Below are 12081 nucleotides of genomic sequence, written 5' to 3'. Positions count from 1 at the left end.
GTTATTAATATGAAATGCTGAGAACTCAGTATTTCTCCTTGGTTGAGTCGATTTCAGACAGGGATATTCTCTCCAGCATTGTTTGCCACAGCAAAATATTACTACATCAACAAGGTTCTGATTAAAAAGATCAGGGAACATACCCCTGCAAGGAGAATGAGGTAACTCCCAAGTGCATTGATACAGAACATTCCTCAATATATGAGTTAAAAATGCAAACTGGGGCCAGGTGTTGTGGCTTACGCCTGTAATCCCAGCACTTTGGGAAGCCGAGGTGGGTGGATCATTTGAGCACAGGAATTCAAGACCAACTTAGGCAACCTGGCAAAACCCCATCTCTACTAAAAATACAAAAATTAGCCGGGCTTGGCAGTGCACACCTGTAATCCCAGCTACTTGGGTGACTGAGGCAGAACAGCTTGAACCCAGGAGGTGGAGGTTGCAGTGAGCCAAGATCTCACCACTGCACTCCAGCCTGGGTGTGACATCGTGTCAAAAAACAACAACAACAAAAAAACGAAGAACAGGCCGGGCGCGGTGGCTCAAGCCTGTAATCCCAGCACTTTGGGAGGCCGAGACGGGCGGATCACGAGGTCAGGAGATCGAGACCATCCTGGCTAACACGGTGAAACCCCGTCTCTACTAAAAAATACGAAAAAACTAGCCGGGTGAGGTGGCCGGCACCTCTAGTCCCAGCTACTCGGGAGGCTGAGGCAGGAGAATGGCGGGAACCCGGGAGGCAGAGCTTGCCGTGAGCCGAGATCGCGCCACTGCACTCCAGGCCGGGCGACAGAGCGAGACTCCGTCTCAAAAACAAACAAACAAACAACAAAAAAACGAAGAACAGTGTCTGCGTACCACTGTGTATTATTTGTATGTGATTTCAATATATTTGTATTCTTGAGTATAGGATATATTTAGAAGGATACATAAGAAACTGGTAGTGGGCTGGGGGTGGTGGCTCACACCTGTAATCCCAGCACTTTGGGAGGCCGAGGTGGGTGGATTACCTGAGGTCAGGAGTTCGAGACACCAGCCTGGCCGACATGGTGAAACCCCATCTCTACTATAAAATACAAAAATAAGCCAGACTTGGTGGCACATGCCTATAATTCCAGCTACTTGGGAGGCTGAGGCAGGAGAATTGCTTGAGCCCAGGAGGCGGAGGTTGCAGTGAGCCAAGATTGTGCCACTGCACTCCAGCCGGGCCAACACAGCGAGACTGTTTCAAACAAACAAAAAAACTGGTAATGATGGTTGTCTCGGGAGGGACCAGTTTGTTGGTGAATAGGAATGATGCCCTTTGGTACATTTTTTTTTCTTTTTTTTTAATGACAAGATCTCAATGACGCAGGATTTTTCTCAGACACTTTGCCAGCCGGGGACCTCTGCAGCCAGCGATGCCCCCTACCCAGGCCTCACGCCCCCGGCTTGCTGCTGGAGGTACCCTGCCCACTCGGCCCACCTGGCCACGCCTGGCTTGCACACTGGCTCAGGCCTTGGCTGGGCTGAGGCATGCCCCAGGCTGCCTGTGTTTCAGCTTGTACCCACGTTCAGCAGTTTCCGAGTTCTTGTCATGCATCCAAGAAGAATGAGGTTATGCTGACAGTTCAAAGGGTGAAGAGGGTCGGAGAGAATTTTATTGAGCGATGAAACAACTCTTAATGGAGAGGGGAAAGGAGAGTGGTCTCCCAAGTTAGGTGGTTTCTCTTCCATTGTGTCTGGGTCCGGGGCTTTGATGGGCTCAAAATGGGGGTGTGTGTGCTGATTGGTTTGAGTGTATGCAAAAAAAAAAAAAAAAAAAAAGGCTAAAACAGGCACGGTGGCTCACGCCTGTGTCCCAGCCGGGAGGCCAAGGCAGATCAGGAGGTCAAATCAAGACCATCCTGTGGCTAATAACGTGAGTGAAACCGGTCACTACTAAAAATACAAATAATTAGCCAGGCGTTGTGCTGGGCACCTGTAGTCCCAGCTACTCGGGAGGCTGAGGCAGAAGAATGGCTGAACCCCAGAGGCAGAGCTTGCAGTGAGCCAAGATCACGCCACTGCACTCCAGCCTGGGCAACAGAGTGAGACTCCGTCTCAAAAAAAAAAAAAAGGCACCATTCAAAGATGGGCATGACAGTGTAACAAACCAATTAGGGAAGGGTAGGTATATGTAAAATAGGTGAAGGGTAGGGATCAATCAGAAGAAAGTGCAACAAATGGGAAGGGGGTTCTCAATTCCACCCATGCATTTATCCAGGACTTGTAGCTTGGCTTTCAACTGTTTTCTGCTTGAAGGTGGAGTTTCACTGGGAACCTGCCCCCGTCTGCCTAGGATTTGTCTGCCTCCTGTTGCTATCCTCACTTTTTTGCCAGGCTAGAGTGCAGTGGTGCAGTAGGAGGATCGAGGGATCCTCTCATTTCAGCCTCCGGAGTAGCTGGGACCACAGGCATGCACCACCAGGCCCAGCTAATTTTTGTATTATTTTGTAGATATGGGGTCAGGCTATGTTGCCCAAGCTGGTCCTGAACTCCTGGACTCAAGACATCCTCCCACCTCAGCCTCCCAAAGTGCTGGGATTACAGGCATGAGATACCACACTGAGCCCTTTGGTACCTTTTGAATTTTGTACCATGTTCATTTATTAATCAAAATAAGATTAAAGTAGGCCAGGTGCAGTGGCTCGTGCCTGTAATCTCAGCACTTTGGGAGGCCAAGGCGAGCAGATCACTTGAGGTCAGGAGTTCGAGACCAGCCTGGCTAACATGGTGAAACCCCATCTCTACTTTAAAAATACAAAACTTAGCTGGGCATGGCAGTGGGCACCTGTAGTCCCAGCTACTTGGGAGGCTGAGGCAGGAGAATTGCTTGAATCTGGGAGGCAGAGGTTGTAGTGAGCTGAGATTGCACCACTGCACTCCAGCCTGAGAAAACAGTGCAAGACTCCGTCTCAATAAATAAAAAAAAAGAAAAAAAAAAGTGCATCCCACCAGATGTCACCTCCCTCTTTTGACAAATACCTGTATTGCCCCCATATCCTATTTTCTCATATCCTATCTTTTCTCCAGAATAAAATTGTGAACTCTTCCTGGACCAGAACCTGAATAATGAAGTGTTCAATAAATATTACATTTTTTTTTTTTGTATTTTGTTTATTTGTTTTTCCGAGATGGGGTGTAGATCTGTCACCCAGGCTGGAGTGCAATGGCATGGTCTCGGCTCACTGCAACCTCCACTTCCCAGGTTCAAGCGATTCCCCTGCCTCAGCTTCCCGAGTAGCTGGGACTACAGGCACACACCACCTCACCCAGCTAATTTTTGTATTTTTAGTAGAGATGGGGTTTCACCATGTTGGCCAGGATGGTCTCGATCTCCTGACCTCGTGATCTTCCTGCCTCAGCCTCCCAAAGTGCTTTTGTGAGACATGGTTTTTTTTTTGAGCTGGAGTTTCACTCTTGTTGCTTAGGCTGGAGTACAATGGCGCAATCTCAGCTCACTGCAACTTCCAACTCCCGGGTTCAAGCAATTCTCCTGCCTCAGCCTCCCTAGTAGCTAGGATTACAGGCACCTGCCACCACGCCTGGCTAATTGTTTGTTTGTTTGTTTGTTTATAAGATGGGATCTCACTCTGTCACCCAGGCTGGAGTGCAGTGGTGTGATCTTGGCTCACTGCAACCTCTGCCTCCCAGGTTCAAGCAATTCTCCTGCCTCAACCTCCCAAGTTCCTGGGATTACAGGCATACGCCACCATGCCTGGCTAATTTTTTTGTTTTTTGTTTTTTGTTTTTTGTTTTTTTGAGACAGAGTCTCGCTCTGTCGCCCGGGCTGGAGTGCAGTGGCCGGATCTCGGCTCACTGCAAGCTCCGCCTCCCGGGTTCACGCCATTCTCCTGCCTCAGCCTCCCGAGTAGCTGGGACTACAGGCGCCCGCCACCTCGCCCGGCTAGTTTTTTGTATTTTTTTTAGTAGAGACGGGGTTTCACCGTGTTAGCCAGGATGGTCTCGATCTCCTGACCTCGTGATCCGCCCGTCTCAGCCTCCCAAAGTGCTGGGATTACAGGCTTAAGCCACCGCGCCCGGCCCAATTTTTTTGTATTTTTAGTGAAGATGGGGTTTCACCATGTTGGCCAGGCTGGTCTTGAACTCCGACCTCAGGTGATCCACCTGCCTTGGCCTCCCAAAGTGTTGGGATTACAGGTGTGAGCCACTGCGCCCAGCCATGAAGTGTCCAATAAATACTAGATTGACATAAAGAACCCTCAGGTGTGCTATCTCATGGAATACCCTCAAATTCCTCTTTGGATCTTCCTATCACAGTTGTATTATTGGGATTCCATTTGGATCTCTCCCACTATAGGTAGCTCTTCAGTGGGACGGGCTAGGTAGGAGAGGCTGAGAGTAAGTCTGTCTGATCTAGGATGTCTTGCTTACCACCCAGGTAGGAGGTTATGTACTCCCAGCCTGCCGAAATCCGGGTGAAGGGAAGTAGTTTCTTTAAGAACTGGTATGGGCAGGCCCGAGTTGTCAAGGCTTCGGAGGTAAGGCCCTGGAGAGCGGGGAACGGGGTGGAGTTAGAGGCCAAGGCGGGCACCCAAGAGGCAGGCCCAGAAGAGTACTGCCAGGAAGAGTCAGGCGCCGAGGAGGAGATGGCGGCTGGAGCAGCATGGCCCGAGCTGCGCTCCAGAAACTCACCTGGGCTCTCCCTGGTCATTTGCAACCGCAGCCCACGCATCGTGCTGCCTGTGTGGCTCAACTGCTATGAAGAGCTGCTGCCCGGCAGGGACTTCTGCATCCACAATTTCCGAAGCCACCCATGGCTCTTCAGAGATGCAAGGACACATGATAAACTTATGGTTAACCAAACTGAATTGTTTACGTCATGTTCCAATGTTGATGGACAGCCTGTTTTTGCCAACATCACACTGCCAGCGTATACCCTGAAAGAGCGATGCCTCCAGGTTTTCCGAAGCCTAGTCAAGCCTGAGAATTACATGAGACTGGACATTGTCAGATCACTCTGTGACGATCTGGAAGACCAGCCAAATGTACTTGAAAGACCTGGAGCGGCTGACGCAGGAGCACAGTGAAAATCTGTGGATGGCCGGGCATGGTGGCTCACTCCTGTAATCCCAGCACTTTGGGAGACCGCAGCAGGCAGATCACTTGAGGTCAGGAGTTTGAGACCAGTCTGGCCAACATAGTGAAACCTGTCTCTACTTTAAAAATACAAAAATTAGCTGGGCGTGGTGGCACGTGTCTGTAATCCCAGCTACTCGGGAGGTTGAGGCAGGAGAATTGCTTGAACCCGGGAGGTGGAGGTTGCAGTTAGCTGAGATTGTCACTGCACTCCAGCCTGGGCAACAGATTGAGACTCCATCTCAAAATAAATAAATAAATAAAAAAAGAGAGAGAGAGGGAAAAAAAAAAAAAGAAAATTAATGGATGGAAGAGGAGACTGGAGATTTTTTTTTTCTTTTTTTTGAGATGGAGACTCGCTCTGTCACGATCTCCACTCACTGCAAGCTCCACTGCCTCCCGGGTTAACGCCATTCTCCTGCCTCAACCTCCAGGGTAGCTGGGACTACAGGCGCCCGCCACCACGCCCGGCTAATTTTTTTTTAATTTATTTTTTGTATTTTTAGTAGAGACGGGGTTTCACCATGTTAGCCAGGATGGTCTCCATCTCCTGACCTCGTGATCCACCCGCCTCGGCCTCCCAAAGTGCTGGGATTACAGACGTGAGCCACCGTGCCCGGCCTGAAGATTTTTTTTTTTTTTTTTTTTTGAGACAAGAGTCTCACTCTGTCACCCAGACTGGAGTGCAATGGCGCAATCTCGGCTCACTGCAACCTCCACCTCCCGGGTTCAAGCGATTCTCCTGCCTCAGCCTCCCGAGTAGCTGGAATTACAGGCGCCGCCTTGCCTGGCTAATTGTGTATGTTCAGTTCGATAGCAGTCTGGACAACATGGTAAAACCCCATCTCTACTAAAAATACAAAAATTAGCCAGGCATGGTGGCACGCCTGTAGATCCCAGGCTCACTGGGGAGGCTGAGGCAGGAGAATGGCATGAACGGGAGGTTGCAGTGAGCTGTGATCACACCACTGCACTCTAGCCTGGGCGACAGAGCGAGACTCCGTCTTAAAAAAAAAAAAAAAAAAAAATTAGCTGGGCATGGCGGCGTGTGCCTGTAATCCCAGCTACTTGGGAAGCTGAGGCAGGGGAATCACTTGAACCCGAGAGGCAGAGGTTGCAGTGGGCAGGGATCTTGCCACTGCATTCCAGCCTGGGAGACAGGTGGGACTCCGTCTCAAAAAAAAAAAAAAAAAAATCCCCCCAGTAGAGAAAAATTTGGAAGACACAGAAAAGTAAAAAAGAAGAAAAAAATCACTATAGATAGACTACTTAAATATAACCACTATCACCATTTTGAGCTATTACCTTTATCCTTTTCTTCCCACATAGTTGAGATCTTACTTTTTATATAGTTTTGTATCCTACTTTTTCATTTAATTTTAATTTTATAACAAATATTTTTCTATGTTATAAGCTCTTCACAAACATTAGTCTTTTTTTTTTTTTTTTTTTTTTAAACAGAGTCTCGCTCTGTCGCCCAGGCTGGAGTGCAGTGGCACGATCTCGGCTCACTGCAAGCTCCGCCTCCCAGGTTCACCCCATTCTCCTGCCTCAGCCTCCCGAGTAGCTGGGACTACAGGCAACCGCCACCAGGCCGGCTAATTTTTTAGTTTTTAGTAGAGACAGGGTTTCACGTGTTATGGGATGGTCTCCATCTCCTGACCTCGTGCTCCACCTGCCTCGGCCTCCCAAAGTGCTGCAATTAAAGGCGTGAGCCACCGTGTCTGTCCAAACATTAGTCTTTTTTTTGCAATTAATGTTTGGGGTATTTTTTGGCATCTTTAGTTCCTTATCCTAACCTTTGCATACAAGTCCTATGTTCTAAAATCAGAGTGATGGCTGGTGTGGTGGCTCACCCCTATAATCCCAGCACTTTGGGAGGCCCATGTGAGAGGATCACTTCCAGCCCAGGAGTTCAAGACCAGCCGGGCAACATAGTGTGACCCTGTGTCTAAAAAAAAAAAAATTTAAATTAGCCAGGCATGGTGGCATGTGCCCGTGGCTTCACCTTAGGAGACTAAGGCAGAAGGATCATGTGAGCTCAGAGTTTGAAGGCTGCAGTAAGTGCATTGATTGCCACTGCACTCCAGCCTTGGTAACAGAGCAAGATGCTGTCTCCAAAATAAATAAGTAAAATAAAATCAGAGTGAAGTGAAGAAAACAAACACTTCACAGTTTCTACAACCCTTTTAAATTTCACGAATTTTAGCTCTTTCCTTTCTTTTTTTTTTTTTTTTTTTTTTTTTTTTTGGAGGCGGAGTCTCGGCGCTGTATCCTGGGCTGGAGTGCAGTGTGCCGATCGGCTCACTGCAAGCTCACGCCTCCCAGGTTCAGGCCGTTCTCACCTCAGCGCCTCGGTAGCTGGGACTGGCGCCCGCCTGCCTTGACCTAGTTTTTTTTTTGTATTTTTAGTAGAGGCGGGTTTCACCATGTTATGGGATAGTCTCGATCTCGACCTGGGATCCCGCCGCCTCGGCCTCCCAAAAGTGCTGGGATGCAGGCTTGAGCCACCCAGCCCGGCCAGCTCTTTCGCTCTTTCTTTTTTGAGGCAGTCACCAAGCTCTGTAAGCCAGGCTGGAGTGCAGTGGCGGATCTCCCAGCTCACTGCAAGCTCCGCCTCGGGTTCCAGCCATTCCTCCTGCCTCCCAGCCCCCAAAGTAGCTGGGACTGAGGCACCACGCCCACCATGCCCGGCTAATTTTTTTGTATTTTTAATAGGCGGGTTTCATGTGTTTGCCAGGATGGTCTTGATCTCTCTCTCTCTCTCTCTCTCTTTCGACAGAGTTTGCCTCTCGTTGCCCAGGCTGGAGTGCAATGTCCTGATCTCAGCTCACTGCAACCTCTGCCTCCTAGGTTCAAGCGATTCTCCTGCCTCAGCCTCCCAAGTAGCTGGGATTACAAGCGCCTGCCTTGCCTAGCTGAGTGGCATGGCTGGTGAAGCGTGGTTTCACCATGTTGGTCAGGCTGGGCTTGAACTCCTGACCTTAAGTGATCCACTTGCCTCGGCCTCTCAAAGTGTTGGGATTACAGGCGTGAGCCACTGCGCCCAGCCTAGCTCCTTCATCTGCCTGCCTTGGTCTCCCAAAGTGCTGGGATTACAGGTGTGAGCCACTGCGCCCGGCCTTTTCTTTCAACATTTAACAAGTAAGTTGGCTTTTTTGGAAGTATGTTGTTATTTAGTGACACATCTCTAAATATTTACAATTTTTGTTGAAATGTTAGGCAGGGAAGAAGAACCACACTGTTCCACAGGGAAGAACCCCAGGAAGTTTCATAGTTCACAGAGAAGAGGAACCGCAGGGTTTCATGTGCTAGAGTAGAAAGCAGCTGTATAAGTTCCACAATGGGACAGGGTCGGGGACTTAAGGCAATGTGCTGGTCCTGCAGTAGTTCCCTGTTGGGTTTATTTTCTTTAACCTGTCTTTGTGTCAAAATGAGATTTCACGTTCCTCTTAAAACATGCCGTTTGAATACTGTATTTTTGGCATTGTCCAAGGAAGACTGAAAACTTGTAGCATGAATAATGTATTTTTTCACTTAAAATCTTGTGACTGTATTAAATTGCATTACTTGTAAGAGACTGTGACGTTTCCTGTTTTAAGATAGAATACAAAGTTGTTCTTTAATACATTAAATGGTGCTGAGGAAAGGAAATTTTAAAAAAAGCAAAAACTGGTTTGGTGGCTCCGCCCTTGAAAGGGATCAGCTGAACCTGAGTCATGTGACCCTCCGGCACCTCTTCCGTCGGCTGAATTGCGGCCGTATGCGCGGCTCTGTGGAGCACAGCTGGGGTTGGGGGCACTCTGCCCCCAGCCCCCTGCTCCTTTTGACTCTGTTTCTGTTTGCAGCCCCATTTGGCCTGCTGGGGGAGAAGACCCGCCAGGTGAGGGCCCTGGGGCTACAGCGATAGAAGTTTCAGGAAATGCTACCCTTGCAGGGTGGCTGGAACCGGGCATCCAGGGGCTAGGGGTGGAGGGCAGCTGCCAAGAGGAGGGTTCTTCAACCTGGAGGGTGTGGGAGATGGTCATGGGTCATGGGACGGGATTGTGGAGTAGGGTGAATGTGAGGGTGAAGTCTGAACCCCGACTCAGCCCTGGGTGACCCAGTCCAGGCAAGTGTTGAATGTTTTCTTCTTCCCAGCCCTGTGCCCTGACCTGCCCACCAGGGTCAGGGGAGTCCTGGCTGTACCCTCTACCCTACCCCTTTTTGGATATCCTGTACCCACTGCCCCTTACCCCAGGGTTCCCTCAGCTCCCGCACACATTCCTCTTGTCTAGTCCCCAAGATCCCATCTTTTCTCCAGCACTTTCCAAACTCCCCTCCCCTCAAACTTCTCTTTTGCCCGTGTCTCTCCTTGATCCTGTTCCCTCAACCCTCCACTACTCCATGTTCCAGGTGTCTCTGGAGGTCATCCCTAACTGGCTGGGTCCCGTGCAGAACCTGCTTCATATCCGGGCAGTGGGCACCAATTCCACACTGCACTATATATGGAGCAGCTTGGGGCCTCTGGCAGTGGTGCTGGTAGCCACCAACACCCCCCACAGCACCCTGAGCGTCAACTGGAGCCGCCTGCTATCCCCTGAGCCCGATGGGGGCCTGATGGTGCTCCCCAAGGACAGCATTCAGTTTTCTTCTGCCCTTGTTTTTACCAGGGTGAGGAGGTTGGGAGAGAACCAAGGAGAAGAGTGCAGAGGAGAGAGTTCATCCCAATTAGAGGGTGGAACTAAAGACTGAGGGTGGTGAAATAGACTCAGATATGAAAGCCTTGGTAGGGGGTGAGTGGGAGGTGTGGTCTTGGGAGAAAAACAGAGGCAAGCCCAGTTCCACCCCACCCCCACCCTCCAGCTGCTTGAGTTTGACAGCACCAACGTGTCTGATACGGCAGCAAAGCCTCCAGGAACACCATATCCTCCATACTCCTTGGCTGATTTCTCTTGGAACAACATCACTGATTCATTGGATCCTGCCACCCTGAGTGCCACATTTCAAGGCCACCCCATGAACGACCCTACCAGGACTTTTGCCAATGGCAGCCTGGCCTTCAGGGTAAGGGGTGGGAAATTGGAAAGACACAAAAAGGCTGATTTGAGAGGGTGGGATTTAATGATGGAGGTGGCCCTTAAGAACAGGCATCCAGCTATTTCCCACACCTCCCATGCTTCTTCCTTCCTAGGTCCAGGCCTTTTCCAGGTCCAGCCGACCAGCCCAACCCCCTCGCCTCCTACACACAGCAGACACCTGTCAGCTAGAGGTGGCCCTGGTTGGAGCCTCTCCCCGAGGAAACCGTTCCCTGTTTGGGCTGGAGGTAGCCACACTGGGCCAGGGCCCTGACTGCCCGTCAGTGCAGAAGCAGCACTCCATCGACGATGAATATGCACCTGCCGTCTTTCAGGTCAGGCTTCCTGGACAGAGGCAGATGGGTGAGGAATATAGGTGGGACGCCATTGGGACCTAAAACTCATTCAACTATTTGCCATTTAGCAACACTTACTTTGGGTCGTTTAAGTGCTAGGCACTGTGCTAATGAATCTGACCCAGTCCCTGCCCTCAGTGGAGACAGACAGGTAGTGCAGTATGACTTACACTCTGGCAGGTGGAGATCTGCAAGGGGCCTGGGGGCCAAGAGGAGGGCTGAGTCCAGACTTGCAGGCTTGGAAAACAACTCAGTCCTCACCCAGTCGAACTCTCCATTTTTACAGAGGAGGGATTGAGGCCCTGCCTAGGACTCAGGACTCCTGTTGCTAGTCACAGATGAAGGCTGGGAGAGGCAGAGAAAAGAGGGTTGGGCACAGGTTGGTCCTCTTTACCCTCCCTTGTTTGCCTTTCTTCCCAGTTGGACCAGCTGCTGTGGGGCTCCCTCCCATCAGGCTTCGCACAGTGGCGACCAGTGGCTTACTCCCAGAAGCCGGGGGGCCGAGAATCAGCCCTGCCCTGCCAAGCTTCCCCTCTTCATCCTGCCTTGGCATACCCTCTTCCCCAGTCACCCATTGTCCGAGCCTTCTTTGGGTCCCAGAATAACTTCTGTGCCTTCAATGTGACGTTCGGGGCTTCCACAGGCCCTGGCTACTGGGACCAACACTACCTCAGCTGGTGAGAGCCAGGGCTTGGGCTGCGGGCTTGGGGAGTTGAAGTGGACCAAGGCTGAGTCTCCCAGCCTTTCCTCCTAAGCCCGCTTACCTCTCTCTCTCTGCTTGCTCTAGGTCGATGCTCCTGGGTGTGGGCTTCCCTCCAGTGGATGGCTTGTCCCCACTAGTCCTGGGCATCATGGCGGTGGCCCTGGGTGCCCCAGGGCTCATGCTGCTAGTGGGAGGCTTGGTTCTGCTACTGTACCACAAGAAGTACTCAGAGTACCAGTCCATAAATTAAGGCCCGCTCTCTGGAGGGAAGGACATTACTGGACCTGTCTTGTTGTGTCTCAAAACTCTGGAGGTTGGAGTATCAAGTTCCAGTCGGCCCCTTCACTCCCCCGTCCTCCTTTTCTATGGAACCTCAGAGGCCAGCCTCAACTTCCTGGAGACCCCCAGGTGGGGCTTCCTTCATACCTTGCGGGGGGAACTTTGGAGGGGGTGGAGGACAGGGCTATTGATAAGGTCCCCTTGGTGTTGCCTTCTTGCATCTCCACACATTTCCCTTGGATGGGACTTGCAGGCCTAAATGAGAGGCATTCTGACTGGTTGGCTGCCCTGGAAGGCAAGAAAATAGATATTTTTTTTTTCACAGGGCTCCAGTTTATTGATGTGTGAGTGTCGTTGGGCTGGTCTTGGGCTGGTTCCAGGGAATGGAAGGGCTAAGAGATGGGCTTGGAAGGCAAGTTTCTGTTTGAGGCTCCATTTCCTTGCTGTGGAACCAAGGAACCTGCCAGCTCCACTCCACCAGGTAGAGTTAGGAGGTTTCTATTGTCATCTGAATGAAACAGGGAAGGGACACTCGAGACTGGGGGACAAACAGGAAGAAAAAGCC

The 12081-nt window shown here is 50.7% G+C and overlaps 1 protein-coding gene and 1 pseudogene across 4 annotated transcripts; both read left to right on the top strand.

The window, feature by feature from the left end:
• VHLL (VHL like) lies at window positions 4527-5072 on the top strand (annotated as a pseudogene).
• GLMP (glycosylated lysosomal membrane protein) lies at window positions 8837-12056 on the top strand. 4 transcript variants are annotated; one of them, XM_031653707.1, is made up of 6 exons: window positions 8840-9004; window positions 9517-9774; window positions 9967-10167; window positions 10295-10513; window positions 10955-11211; window positions 11290-11843. In XM_031653707.1, the coding sequence occupies exons 1-6, from the start codon at window positions 8885-8887 to the stop codon at window positions 11372-11374; spliced, it is 1140 nt and encodes a 379-aa protein (XP_031509567.1). In that variant the 5' UTR covers window positions 8840-8884; the 3' UTR covers window positions 11375-11843. The 4 variants fall into 4 exon arrangements, with proteins under 4 accessions (XP_009181724.3, XP_031509567.1, XP_003892868.3 ...); XM_003892819.5 differs by having other exon boundaries at window positions 8841-9004; window positions 11322-11843; XM_009183460.4 differs by lacking the exon at window positions 10955-11211 and having other exon boundaries at window positions 8837-9004; window positions 11322-12056.
• The last annotated feature ends 25 nt before the right edge of the window (window positions 12057-12081 follow it).

This window comes from Papio anubis, chromosome 1 (assembly GCF_008728515.1).
Source record: "Papio anubis isolate 15944 chromosome 1, Panubis1.0, whole genome shotgun sequence".
Taxonomy (NCBI): Eukaryota; Metazoa; Chordata; class Mammalia; order Primates; family Cercopithecidae; genus Papio; species Papio anubis.
This window is presented reverse-complemented; position numbering and strand designations above follow the sequence as displayed.